Source organism: Gracilinanus agilis, chromosome 3, assembly GCF_016433145.1.
Source record: "Gracilinanus agilis isolate LMUSP501 chromosome 3, AgileGrace, whole genome shotgun sequence".
NCBI lineage: Eukaryota > Metazoa > Chordata > Mammalia > Didelphimorphia > Didelphidae > Gracilinanus > Gracilinanus agilis.
The window spans coordinates 345,516,596-345,531,620 of NC_058132.1; the positions used below are offsets into that span (position 1 = coordinate 345,516,596).

General features: G+C 34.9%; 1 protein-coding gene across 3 annotated transcripts in view; it reads left to right on the forward strand.

Annotated features, from left to right (window-relative positions):
• GSK3B (glycogen synthase kinase 3 beta) overlaps positions 1-15,025 on the forward strand; it is a 246,289-nt gene that overhangs the window by 164,953 nt on the left and 66,311 nt on the right. For all 3 annotated transcript variants that reach the window (XM_044670080.1, XM_044670079.1, XM_044670078.1), the window contains exon 8: positions 11,668-11,763. In XM_044670080.1, coding sequence (XP_044526015.1) covers positions 11,668-11,763 — 96 coding nt within the window. The remainder of the gene's footprint in view (positions 1-11,667; positions 11,764-15,025) is intronic.

Consider the following 15,025-nt stretch of genomic DNA (forward strand, 5'->3'; position numbering starts at 1 on the left):
ATATAGGCCCTAGTACTCTGTTTAGAATGGCAGTATTAAAAGCATCCAGAATACAGAGAGGATAGTACCAAACAAATTCTTCCTATACTATCCAGGAGTGAGGAAGAGATTAGTTCCTATCTCTGACAAGATATCCTATGTCAGGAACTGAGGCTAGAAATGAGAATAAAGAGGGGAAAAATCCCTCCAAGTTCAAGAGATAAAGTTAGGAAAAGAGTTCACTCCACACCAAAGTACAAGAGGGAAAATGACTTGATCACAAAAATTACCAAAATAGCTCAAAAAATGAAGCATTAAATTTAAAAATGGAATTAGAATTAGAACTTTTAACAAAAAAAAAAACTTGGAATACATTATGGAAAACCTTAACTAAGTAATAGTCTGAAAAATGGAATGGAGCAAACAACTTAGTGATTTTGTGAGATAGTAAATATAACAGCATCAAAAGACTTATATGTATATGTATTTTATATATACACATTATCATGAGTGTAAGTGCTAAAATTAATGGTTTGGCTAAATATAGGAAAATTATAAATCTTTTATTTACAAAAGAGGTGGAAAGAGTGAAAACAGAGGAATGCAAAAGGGTAGAGAAGACATTAACCTATCTAAACTAAATGTTGTTCCAGCTCGGCCAAGACTTGTTAACCTTCAACCAGAATTAAACTCTCCAGAAGACAGGAAGGGAAAGCCAGCTATCCACTCACCCAAGTTCCCTCTAAGAGGCAGATCAAGATAATGATTTGAGCTCAAGGTGACTCCTAAGGTTGATTTTCTTCTTTGAGCTGACCTTCTTCTTGGAGCCAACTTCTTTCTTGGACTCCCTCCTTGGAGTCCGCCCCCTAGCCTCAGAAATTCAAGGCCTTTTATATTGGCTTTTTGTCTACTCCCTTCTTCACAGAGGCCAATCACAGCGTCCAAATAGTCTAGCACTGCCCAGGGGACAGTGTTTGTGGGAACTAGTTCGCACCTTCTGGAGGGGTGAATACTCATTGAAAAGGGTTCCCGGTTTCTGAGGGTGAGAACTCTTAAAAGAATTTACAAATTTCTGACTGAGTTAGAAAAATGGTAGAGCTTTCCAAGTATCTTGCTGGTTTCACACCTAGCACTAAGTAGGGTGTGAATTCACTAAGTGGTTTGCTAACTTTTCCACCTAGTTCAAGCTTGTACTTAAATTAGTGTTAACTAAAATATTAGCTCCAACGAGGCAAAGAGAATAAGAGATTCCCTTTCACAAGTGCAAACTCAAAGAGAACAAAGAATTCCCTTTTACATGAGAAACATCAGGAAAAAAACTGATTTAGAAAACAGATTAGGAAGAGAGAATTTAAGAATCATTGGAATAGGAAGAGTATATCCAAGATGTTACACAGACCAACCTGATCTCTACCACATTACCTTCCAAACAATATGAAATAATACCTCAAAACAAATTCTGGAGCAACAACTCACAAAAAAAGGACAAGGTGAGATGATTTCTCAAGCCAAGATAACTTAAAAGGTTGGCAGGACAGGTTTATCACACTAGGGGTGGAGTAGAATACAGACCAATGTACCAAGGTAGGCCCCACCTTGGCAAGCCAGCACAGGCCTTAGGGTTTGACTAAATCAGCAGCAAAGGCTTCTGGAACTCTTAGCCACAGATGGTAAGGGGGTTGGACAGTTGGTCAGAAGATTACAGGGGTCCTTTTGCAGCCTTTGGGTACAGGACTCTATTACATTGCCCATATACAGATCCAGATAATAGTCCTACGGTGAAAAGGAGCACTAGCACACCAGCACTTGTAGCCATGGGGAACAGTGGACTCTAGTCACAGCTCCCGGGTGGAAAAGAGTGTTTGTGGTGGTTCACAGGCCAGGAGAATACCAAATGCCCTTGAAAGAACTGAAAAATTATTGATTCCCAGAGATAGTTCTAAAGCCAGCTGTGCAAAGAACCTAAAGTTTGGAACAGTGACCCCTTTGCCAAAGGAAAGGAATCCACCTGTGATAGCTTTTTAAATTAAAAGCCTGGAAAATGAGCAAACAGTAAAGAAAGAAACTCAATATAAAAAGTTATTTTGTTGACAAAGAAGACAAAAACAGAAACTCAGAAAAAGACAACAGAGTCAATATTGCTGAATCCAAAACCTCCAAGAAAAATATGAATTGGTCTCAAGGCCAAAAAGAACTAGAAGAACTCAAAAAGGATTTTTAAAATCAAATAAGACAATTAGAAGAAAAATTGGGAAAAGAAATGAAAGTGATAGAGGGAAATCATGAAAAAAGTTGATAGCTTGTTAAGGAAGCACACAAAAAATACTAAAGAAAATATCTTAAAAAACAGAATATTCCAGTTAGTAAAAGAGATACAAAATTCCTCTGAAGAGAAGAACTTCCTAAAAAAGCAGAATTGGCTAAATGGAAAAGGATATACATAAATTCACTGGAAAAGTACTTCTTAAAAGGCAGAATTGCCACATGGAAAAAGAAGTTCAAAAATACATTAAGGAAATGGGCTTTTTAAAAAGTAGAATTGGCTGGCTAAATGGAAAAAGAGATACAAAAGCTCACAGAAAAGATTCTTAAAAATTGGAATTGGGCAGATTGAAGTTAATGCCTCCATGAAGCATCAAGAAGCAATAAACAAAATCAAAAGAATGAAAAAAATAGAAGAAAATGTCAAAAAGCTCATTGGAAAAACAACTAACTTGTAAAATAGATCCAGAAAAGATAATCTAAGAATTATTGAACTACTCGAAAGCCATGATCAAAAAGAGCCTAGAAGCCATCTTTCAAGAAATTATCAAGGAAAACTGCATGATGTTCTAGAACTAGAGGGCAAAATAGAAATTTAAAGAATCCACCAATCACCTCCTGAAATAAGTCCCAAAATGAGATCTCCAGGAACATCATAGCCAAATTTCAAGACTCCTGTGTTAAGAAGAAAATATTGCAGACAAACAAAAAGAAGCAATTCAAATATCAATGGAGCCACTGTCAAGATTTAGAAGATTCTACATTAAAGGATCAGAGGGTCTGGAATTTGATATTCTGTAGGGCAAAGGAACTAGGGCTAAGACCAAGAATCACCTATCTAGCAAAACAGTATAATGCATGGTGGGGTGGGGGGGGGGGAACTGGGTGTTCAATGAAACAGAGGACTTTCAAGCATTCCTAATGAAAAGACCACAGCTGAATAGAAAATTGGACACTCAAATACAAGATTTAAGTGAGAGTTTTCAAAGATAAACAGAAGAAAGAAATAGGAGATTCAATGAGGTTAAATTGTTTATTTACATGGGAAGATTATTCTTATAACTCCCAAGAACTTTATCATTATTAGAGCAGTTAGAAGAAAAAATACTATAGAGGGCAAAGAGTGTGAGTTTAATATGATGAGATATCTAAAATCATAAAACTAAAGAGTGAAAAAAAGGAATGCATTATGAGAAGGGAGAAGAGAGAGATAGAATGAAGTAAATTATCTCTCCTAAAAGAGTCACAAAAGAGCTTTTACAGTGGAGGGGGAAGTGGTGGTAATGGGAAAGGAAGCACTTGAATCTTATTCTCATCATAATTGACTCAAAGAAGGAAGATCATACACAATCAATTGGGTATAAAATTTTATCATACCCTACAGGAAAGTAGGAGGGAAAGAGGATATGAGATTCCCAATCTAAAAGACTTTTGTCTTTGTTGGTAAAGACTTGAAAACACAAGCATAAGAGAAAAAGAAACCTAGGCAGGTAAATATATTTGAACAATTGGAAGGTGCTAAGTAATGAAGTATTGATGCTGAAAGTAGAAGGTCATAGGATAATAGATTTAGAACAAGAAAGGACTTCATAATCTATCTGGTCCACTTAGAGGTAAATAAACTAAGGCCCCAAGCAGTTAAGGTTACTTGCTCATAGTCTCATAGGTAGTAAGTGCAAGAGGCAGGACTCAAACTAGGTCTTTTAACAGAGCCAGTGCTCTTTTCACAGTAGGTTCATTAAAAGGTCAAGATTAGGGAAAGAAGGAAATCATAGTGAGAACAGAAGTATTAGCCTATAAAAGAACTGAGAGATGGAGATATTGGATGTCAGCGTGTAAACCAAAAAATAGATTTAATAAAACATAGAGAGATTATGGAATGATAGAATATTACTGTATTATTAAAGAAGTTAGATTTTCTTGAACAAGGTAATAGAAAATCTTCAAATTGTGGCACAATCAAGCTTGCGGCCATCCGTATGAAAGAATGATGTGAAATGGAGAAGTCAGTAATGGGAATTGAGTAAATTGCAGAACTGGAAAGACATCATTTAGTATGACAGCACAAGTTGGAATAGACTGAACTAGCGATGGAGAAATAAGTACATAACAGCCACTGCATCTGAATTGAGTGATAAATTTGTACAGAATGAAACTCAGAAGATGAGAAGTTATTGAGTTATGGAAGCAGAAGGGTAAGTCTAGTAGATTAAGTAGAGAACAAGTAGTATTCCAGCTTCTCCACCCAAGTCTCATTGAATGCTAGAAGAGTGAAAGAACATAAGAAAAATGGGACCTAAAATATAAGAGAGTTTTATATTATTGAGTGGAAGTTCCAGAGAGCCCAGTGAAGGGGTTAGGTAACTGGAATGGAACATCATGGAGGTTAGTTTGGGGCCACAGGAATCAGTAGAAAGTTGAAGCTAGTCAGAAGTGTTTGCTCTTTGGTAGTATTCACCAACACCAACTCCTTCCTTCCCCCCCCCCCCCCCAAAAGAGCTTTTTCCCCAAAGCTCTTCCCATATTAAACTTAATGTCTTTTATTGTCTTGGCCAATTTACTTGGTTATAAGGTGAAATCTCAGAGTTGTTTTGATTTACATTTCTCTTGTTGGAGTTTTGGGGGAGTCTTTTGAGAACTATTTATTTGTAAACTTTGACAGCTTGTCAGTTAGGAAATGACTCTTGGTTTCATATTATTTCTAGAAATGGCTTAGATGACCAAATCTTTTATTTGGGTATGTCTTATCTTGCCCACTACAGTATTTAGTATAGTTCTGTGTAAAGAAAAATGAATAGGAGAGTTCTTTACTCAGTACTCAGCACTCAGTGAATAAAGGAATTCTAGCATGCGTATGATTATATTGGTCATATTTATTGGGTTAAACAAGATACACCACTTATACAGATATTTGCAAATAGGCTATAATAATCAAAAGAAACAAATGTTTGATATATGTCAACCTTGTGGAGCACTACTGTTTTGTAAATGGATACACAGTGTTTCATTCTATATTTGATTTAATCTATTATCCATATGAAAGTAAACATTAAACTGTTATACCTCCCTTTGATATCTGACTGATAGCATTCCTAGCCTTCCTTTCTTCTGTCTCCTGACCTCTTTTGATCTATAATTTTTTTTCTTTTTCCACCATACAGTAAACACTATCCCCCTCAAGAAAAGAAAGTTTTAGTAAGGAAATATATTTAATATTTTTATAAAGATCAGGTATATAAAAACATCCAGTATTTCCATAGAGGTATTAGTGCTCATTTAGTATTTACATACTCATGTATAATATGTGGCATATGATGTAATCACAGTAAAACAACTTGTTAAGTAACTAGATTACATTTGGGTACGTTATTTTACCCAATTGCAAATACATGTGCTATAGTATGGGCACAAGATTTGGTTGTAGCCAGAACAGTTTATCTTGATTTGCAATGTGAACAACTTTTCTCAACTCCACATTTCTCTCTCTCACCAGACACCAAAGGTTAAATACAATGTGAAATTATTTACTATTCCGGTTACTCACTGATGTCTTTTTTAATTATTATTATTTCATGGCACATCAAAATTAATTTGTTAATGATATTATAATACGTAAGAGCCTATAAGTAAAAGGATCACATCTCTTAGAATTGATAATATTTGGCTTTCTTTATAAGATTTTACTTTTGTGTTTCTTTTGCAAAATTTCTTGAATACTTTGGTGTAAATATCTTATATGGGAGGCTTCATGTTTAATACAGTGGTACCTTGATACATGAGCACCTTAAGTCACAAGTAATTTGGGATATGAGCACTCACACGATTGGGATTTTTGCTTTAAGTCACGAGCAGATGTTTTGAATCACGAGCTTCTGCCACCCTCCACTAGATAGCAGCATATAGAGGTGTTTTTTTTTTTAAACATTTATTAATATTCGTTTTTAACATGGTTACATGATTCATGCTCCTACTTTCCCCTTCACCCCCCCCACACCCCCCTCCCCACCCATGGCCGATGCACATTTCCACTGGTTTTATCAAGTGTCATTGATCAAGACCTATTTCCAAATTGTTGATAGTTGCATTGGTGTGGTAGTTTCAAGTCTACATCCCCAATCATGTCCACCCCAACCCATGCGTTCAAGTAGTTGTTTTTCTTACATGTTTCCTCTCCTGCAGTCCTTCCTCTGAATGTGGGTAGCGTTCTTTACCATAAATCCCTCAGAATTGTCCTGTGTCATTGCATTGCTGCTGGTACAGAAGTCTATTACATTCGATTTTACCATAGTATAATGGTCTCTGTGTACAGTGTTCTTCTGGCTCTGCTCCAGCATATAGAGGTTTTGCAGGAAATTAGTGGAGAGGAGCCCGAAGTGGATGAGGTAATAAGTACATACGAAATTAAGGAAATGTTGAGGATTTGGGAAAAAATTAAACAGTTTATTGAAAAGACACCCAGAAAAAGTTGCAACAGGTCGTGCATTGGAGCTGTGTAATGACACTAACCGTTTCACATTATTGAAACATTCTGAAAGGGAGGAAGAAACAAATTTCTAGGGAAAAGTTTTTGTTGAAACAGCCTCTTAAGTCTAAGTGAAATTGAGGGAAGTATGGCAAAACAGCCAAAATTCAGTGAAGAAAATGATGATAATTAAAGTAAAAAAATAGCAATTAAGTTTAGCAATAAAGTTACACATAATAAGTAATGTGTAAGGTCAATTTTGCATTAAATGTAGCGTTATGTGTAGAGGGTAAGTTATAATATTATATATTATTATCTTTAGTGGCATACTTATCTTTATAGTACTTATCTTTATTGTATAAGCTTTATATATTTGATTGAAAGGTTACTAACTAGAAACGTATTTAGTGTGCCTCCAAGTGAGAAGGTATGAGAGGGAGTGGTTGTGAATTTTGGGGTGTAGTATGATCTCACTTTACACATCAAATAAGTTCCTGAAGAGTTTTACATAAACCAAAAATGTGTATATCCAGTCATTTTCCAATTGATTTCAGAGATTCATTTCTAAGGAAAATAATACTGACTCTTGTGGCATAATCAGAAACATGTTTAAGAATCCTAACATTTATGTCAATGTATCTGTCTTAGATCATTACAGTAGATATGAATTCAGGCCTCATATCATTTTTGTGTCATAAAATTCTAATTTCATTGAGAATTCTTTGTCCTTGAAAACTTATATCTTTGTAGTGCCTACTTAAAGGGTTAGTATAGGCTAGAACATGTTTTATAAACTTTAATACATTTTGGAACTTATTATTAATTTAGTATTTGAAGGACTACTCACAGTAAACTTGTTGAATTAAATTGAACCCGACAGGAATTTTTAAATAGATAGGTTGTGTTATTGATCTAGATCACTTTTTGATTCATTGTTTGGCGTTTTTTGCTTTACATATTTGTCAGGAACTTACCTAATATGTAAAATGAAATCAAACTATATTCACATTCCGATTTAATGTCCTCTCATTATTTTACCTTAATCCAGAGATAACCTGTTCACAAATGTAGCTAACAAATTTAATTCCCTTAAAGCTCCCCAAAAGATATTGTCTTTTTGAAATTAAAATCCCTAGTCAAAAGATGTCCTGTCAGCCAACATTTTTAAATATGGGGAAAGCCCAGCCTATGACTCCTTTTCATATGAAAGACCACCCTGACCAGAGGCTTCCTTTTCTATTGATTTATGCAGCTGGAGCCCCTAAAGTCCTATTTTAAGGTACCAAATAGAAGAGAAACAATAATTCTGCACTCTTATCCTTGGAGTTCAATGCAGATGTGTTTTTGGCATTTTCATTTAAGCCTCAAATGAGTTCATATAGAAACCATGTTTATAAATAAGATTTGTAGGACTCTACTTCAGCTGTGATAGATATATCTTTTGAAAGCTACTTGTTAATAGTCATTTGAAAGACTAGCCTAACTGTATTATAAAAAGCAAAGTAGAGGTTTCAAATTGGCAAAGATTATAAAAGATAAAAATTAGCCATGTTGGAGAAACTGTGGATTAATCTAAGTAATCTGGAAAAGTTTAGGATTGAGTAGGAAGAGTCACTAAGCTTTTCATATCTTTTCACCTAATACTTCCCACTACCACATATCTATGCCAAGGATATTCTGTAGATAACAAAATAACCTTAGCAAAACTGTACTATAAAGCAGCAGTCCTCAAAACGGTATGGTACTGGCTAAGAGACAGAAGGGAGGATCAGTGGAATAGACTTGGGGTAAGTGACATCAGCAAGACAGTGTATGCTAAACCCAAAGAGCCCAACTTTTGGGACAAAAATCCACTATTTGACAAAAACTGCTGGGAAATTTGGAAAACAATATGGGAGAGAATAGGTTTAGATTAATATCTCACACCCTCCACCAAGATAAATTCAGAATGGGTGAATGACTTGAATATAAAGAGGGAAACTATAAATAAGCTAAGTGAACATAGAGTAGCTTACTTGTCAGATCTCTGGGAAAGGAAAGATTTTAAAACCAAGCAAGAGTTAGAGAAAATTACAAAATATAAATGATTTTGATTATATCAAACTAAAAAGCTTTTGTACAAACAAAAACAATGTAGTCAAAATCAGAAGGGAAACAACAAATTGGGAAAAAATCTTTATAACAAAAAACTCTGACAGGGGTCTAATTACTCAAATATACAAGGAGTTAAACCAATTGTATAAAAAATCAAGCCATTCCCCAATTGATAAATGGGCAAGAGACATGAATAGGCAATTTTCAGATAAAGAAATCAAAAGTATCAATAAGCACATGAGAAAGTGTTCTAAATCTCTAATAATTAGAGAAATGCAAATGAAAACAACTCTGAGGTATCACCTCACACCTAGCAGATTGGCTAAAATGAAAGAAGGGGAGAGTAATGAATGCTGGAGGGGATGTGGCAAAACTGGGACATTAATGCATTGTTGGTGGAGTTATGAACTGATCCAACCATTCTGGCTGGCAATTTGGAACTATGCTCAAAGGGCTATAAAAGAATGCCTGCCCTTTGATCCAGCCATACCATTGTTGCGTTTGTACCCCAAAAAGATCATAGATAAACAGACTTGTACAAAAATATTTATAGCCGTGCTTTTTGTGGTGGCAAAAATACTGGAAAAGGAGGGTATGTCCTTCAGTTGGGGAATGGCTGAACAAATTGTGGTATATGCTAGTGATGGAATACTACTATTTTGCTCAAAGGAATAATAAACTGGAGGAATTCCATGTGAACTGGAAAGACCTCCAGGAATTGATGCAGAGTGAAAGGAGCAGAGCCAGAAGAACATTGTACACAGAGACCAACACACTGTGGTAAAATAGAATGTAATGGACTTCTGTACCAGCAGCAATGCAATGACACAGGACAGCTCTGAGGGAAAGACGCTACCCACATTCAGAGGAAGGACTGCAGGAGAGGAAACAGAAGAAAAAGAACTGCTTGAACGCATGGGTTGAGGCAGACATGATTGGGGATGTAGACTTGAAACTACCACACCAATGCAACTACCAACAATTTGGAAATTGGTCTTGATCAAGGACACATGTTAAAACCAGTGAAAATACACATCTGCCATAGGGGGAAGGGGAAAGTCTGGGTGGGGGGGTTGAAGGGGAAAGTAAGAGCATGAATTATGTAACCATGTTAACTTTTCAAAAAATTAATATTAATAAATGTTTAAAAAAAATAACCTTAGCAACATTCTTCTGATGGGCCAGGCATTAGAGATAGAGATAAAAAAGTGAAATGGTCCTGGCCCTTAAGGACTTTATATCCTATTAGCAAACAGCCACATAGTGGGTCCCCATCAGTTGAGAAACTGCTAAACCAAATATGGTATATGAATTTAATAGATTATTATTGTGCTGCAAAGATCAGCAAATAGGAGGATTTCTGAGAAACTAATTCAGAGTAAAAAAAAAGTAGTTCCATGGAAACAATGTTGCAATTAAGTAATGTAAAAGAAAGCAATACAATTGCAACAATTGTTCTTTCTCCCTGGGAGCAGCAGATTACTCAGTCAACAAACCTAATTGTTTTGCTTTAATCAAAGTACTACATAACAGAACCCAAAAAAATTCCTGCTATCATGGAGCTTACATTCTATCATGGAAGACCTATGTGTATATATAGGACATATAATAAAACGTTTCCTACCTCTTGGTATTGAGTTGGAAACTGAGTATTCTTAAAATTTTGTTTATAGTCAGGTTGTTATTTTGTGTTCTGAGGTTTTTGCAACATTATGAGAGAATTTAATAGGTGGGACATTATATTGGGAGCTAATTGAGATATCACAAACAAGACATCAATAAAACTTTTTTTAAATATATGAAAAATGGATATATAGCTCAGTCTAGTTGGGCAGCACATAATTTAATAGGAGCAAAAAAATAAAACCAGGAAATCATGTGGTGATTTCAAAGATCCCAAACTGCTCACTGCCACAAAATTCCATCTTTTTTTAGACTACTATTTCCCATCACAACTGGGGAGAGGGGGATGGAGCAAAGTAATAGATGACTTAAAGTGGAATGAAAAAATGTATGGTAGGGATGTCTGTTTCACCGCATTGCCAATGATGATTCACATTGAAAAAGTGTCTAACAAACAAGCATTATTAAGACATGCAAAAAGAAAAACTATTTATTTAGCAAGAATGAGTGACAGGTGGATAGCCCAAATTTTTCACTCGTATCTCTGATAAATTAACGAACCAGAAGGATGCCAGCACATTGGGTGACTCTTCAATGGAAAAGACTTAGCTGAGAGTCACATAGAATAAGAAAAATACTTGAAAGGACTCTTTTAATGCATTCTTAGCTGTTTTATTTTTCCTTTGTTTTTACTTAGAGAATTTATTCACATTTCTTCCTTTTTATTCTGCTCTAGGAACAATTCTCCAGTTTCTCCCTTCTGTTCCCTGTCCTTAACTATCTGTTTCCTTTTCCTTATCATATTTCTGAAATATTAGCTTTTACCCAGCAGCTCTTACAGTTAGTTATGGATTTAGATGTTTCCGCCAGTTAAGAATCACTTTAAAGATTATTAATGAACCATTGGTAAATGTCTTACAAATGAGCATAGTGACAGCTTTCAGGTTGATTTAAGAATAGCTGATATACAAGTTTTTGCACATATGTAAAACCTAACTTTTTTTTTTGTTAACTAATTTTTAAATCCTATCTTCATTTCATTTGTCTTCAGAAACACTTCCTAGGAGGCAACACATCATAAAAACTTGGAATCAGTTAGAAATTAAAAGGCTTTCATTATGTTTGCTTTATTTAACCAGCTGTGTGGCAGTGTAATTTAAGTCACTTTCTTAGTGTAGCATGTATAACAAAATAACAAGTATACTCAACTTCTATAGACTATCTAAAGAATTTTGTTTTCTCTCTAGGTCCTGGGAACGCCAACGCGAGAGCAAATTCGAGAAATGAATCCAAACTACACTGAATTCAAATTTCCTCAGATTAAGGCACATCCTTGGACTAAGGTGAGTTTGAATGAGTGGAATAGTGATTAAGGCTTAAAAGCCAAAAATATTACTAAAATGGAATTAATTTAAAACTTAGTTTTCCCTTGATTTTTAAACATAACTACTGTGAGACCTATTAGTGAATGCCAGGTATTTTAGCAATTCAAGTGCAAAGGAGAGTGAAAGCTTCAGCTTTCAATAATGACATTCTTTTCTTAATATGTACCAGTTTTAATTGCTTGTAGACATTTACTACTCCAAATGTGTATTTGCAAGGCCATAATGATATTCTTATGTCAATGGACTATGAAATTTGGAAAGGTACAAGATCTTGTGTGAGTTATAATGACCATTTCGAACCCTAAGGAGTTTTTTCTTATAATTAAATGGTAAATAGTGCTCAATTCGTACATCACAACAAAGATAGCATGCATTTTTTCAATTCACTCGTCTTAATATTGAAAATTAGACTTGTAAATTATTGATTTTTTTCCCCCTTCTCTATCTTTTCTCTTGTTTCTTCTCCTTTGATGCTCTGGGACAAGAATTTATAGTGTCTCTATTGCTGTCAATAATACATATTGAAAGCTCTTTGAAATGTTGCCAGGATTTTCCTTGCCAGTCAGAAAACAACAATTCTGTATTAGGTGGAGAGGATTTAGTATAAATAATTTTTAAAGAGAAAAGGTACTAATTTACTAAAAGATAGATTTTTAACTGCCAACTAGAATAACTAAAATGGACTTGTGAATTTTTCTCACTTTAATATGTAAGATTAAAGAATATCATATATTGAATTAGCGCTGGAGCTAAGATGATCTTATAAATTAGCTATTGCAACTCCTTTATTTTACAGATGGGTTACTGGAAGCCTGAGAAGTTTAGTGTCTTATAAGACCACAATTAGTTATGGAAAGAATCATGTTTTGGATCTAGATCTCCTAACTCTATTCAGTGCCTTCTCTGCTCTGTCTTGCTTGCTGTCTTGTGTCTCATTGCACCCTTTTTAAAGGACTCAGAAATGGTCACCCTAACCCTGTAAAAACACTTTAGTGACAAATATTGTTTATAGATCCACTTATTCTGAAAACAATAATTTGGGCTCATCATCATCTTAATCCTTCATTTATATATATTATTATCACTTCCTATCACTTGAGAAATTCTGCTCAAGCTACTAGTTGTACTTTTTTTTTTCCTAATTTAGGTCCAGGTACATTGTAATATTTTAATTACAGAGTTAAAGGATATAGCTGTCACAGACAAAGAAATCAAGATTTCATCTTCGTGGCTTATTTATTCATTTTCCTAAGAAAACCTACTAATACCCTGAGGTCAAATATACTTTATCCCTCCACCCTAAATATTAATCTATTTCTCATTTAAGTAGTTAGGAAATCTGGAGGACCTCGGGAAACTTTCAATTGGAGAGAGCTAAATTGAAATTTGAATCCATTTCAATGTGTCCCAGGAATCTTCAAATCAATCTTAGAGAATACTGAAACCATCCTGGGTCTCTAAAGACTTATTCCAACTAAGAGTGTCCTGAGGATACTCTAGACCTAGCCTTGATTCAACTCATATCTCTAAGGCTCATCTCAACTTAATCCAGCATTTATGTGGACTATTGCAGATTATAAACAGGCAAGGCAAGATCACTGCTGCACTCAAGAATAAGAAATACTTTCTATAGAAAATTTCAATATATGTATAATTTCAACATGTCAAAAATGTCACCCTAGATAATATAGGTCACATTTTCAGATGGCTGGAAATAGGTTTCTATGTCGTCTCAATTTTTAGGGAGGTTGGCATCTCTGCAGTGTAACATTAGTTAGAGTGGAATATAATTATACTAATAGCTAACGTTTATATGGTGCTTATGGTTTACAATGTCCTTTCCTTAGAGGAACTCTTTCAACTGGGAAAGAGATCTGTGATAGAGTGCTACAGAGATCTGTGCTTGACCCTTTTCTATTTAATATTTTTATCATTGGGATAGAAACATAAATGGCACGCATAATCAAATTTGCAGATAACTCAAAAATAAGAAAAATAACAACAACAGGGGAGTCAGGATTCAAAAAGATCTAGTTGATTAGACCAGAAAGACCTGGAAATGTTTAGCCTATAGAACAGTTCACCTCAAGTGCTACTTTATACATGAGGCCTTTCCTAATCCCTGCTCCAAATGATACTGCCTTTTCCCTCTCATCTCCAGCCCCAAATTGCTTTGTATTTATTGTATATGTACATGTGGTCTCTCCTTATACAGTACAAGTTCTTTAAAAGGCAAAAATGATTTCATGTTTGTCTTTGCATCCCCAGTGCCCAGCACATATTGTAAGCATTTAATAGATACTAAAAAGAAAAAATTTTATGAGGCATTATGATAGGCATCTTTAAGTGTGAGAAGTCATGGGAAAAGTGATTGGGCTGGTTCTTCTTAACCCCCAGAAGGAAAAATGAAGGACAGTGAGTAGAAGTTAGAGACATACCAATTCAGGCTTTATGAAGGAAAAAGATTCCCAAGAATTATAGCTATAGGAGAATAGGTTCTTTCAAGAATGTGTAATTTCACTTCAGGAAAATTCCAAACTATATCTATGTTATAGAGAGGACTCTTGGTCAGGTACAGTTAAAACTACGTGGCCATGGGTAAATAATCCATGAGTTGTCTTCTTACCCTGAGATTCTGTGAAGGAAATGGTACAAATATTATCATTTCAATTTCATAGATGAGGAAACTATAGCCTAGTGGTTACATAATTTGCCCAACATCACATAGTTGATTTCAAAAGCAAGATTTGAACTGATACTTTCTGATACCAGTGTTCCTAATGTTATATAGCCTCTGTTATCCATTAGAATGGGTGTGCGCAAGTCTTTGAAAATTTCATACAACTGTCATATAGCAAAAGAGTTGTGATGAATTTGGATACTTTAATATCCCTTTGATTTATGGGTGTTTTAATTTTTTTCCTATATTTTGTATCACTAGACAACCAATGCTACCAAAAATGCTGCTTTCACCAGAGTTGTTTTTGATTCTTTTATACCAGCTCAGAGCACTGCTAAACACATGAGGGGCAGCTCACTTTAAAAGTATACATTGAGTTTTATATATATACACATACATATACATATATATATTATATATTACTCAAGCAGTTTTTCTAGTATTGGAGAATAGACCATCACAATAGCCTATGACCTTAAGAGCAACAGCAAGTATTTCTAGGGGAGCAGGCACAGATAAGAGATTAAGGGAAAAGAGATT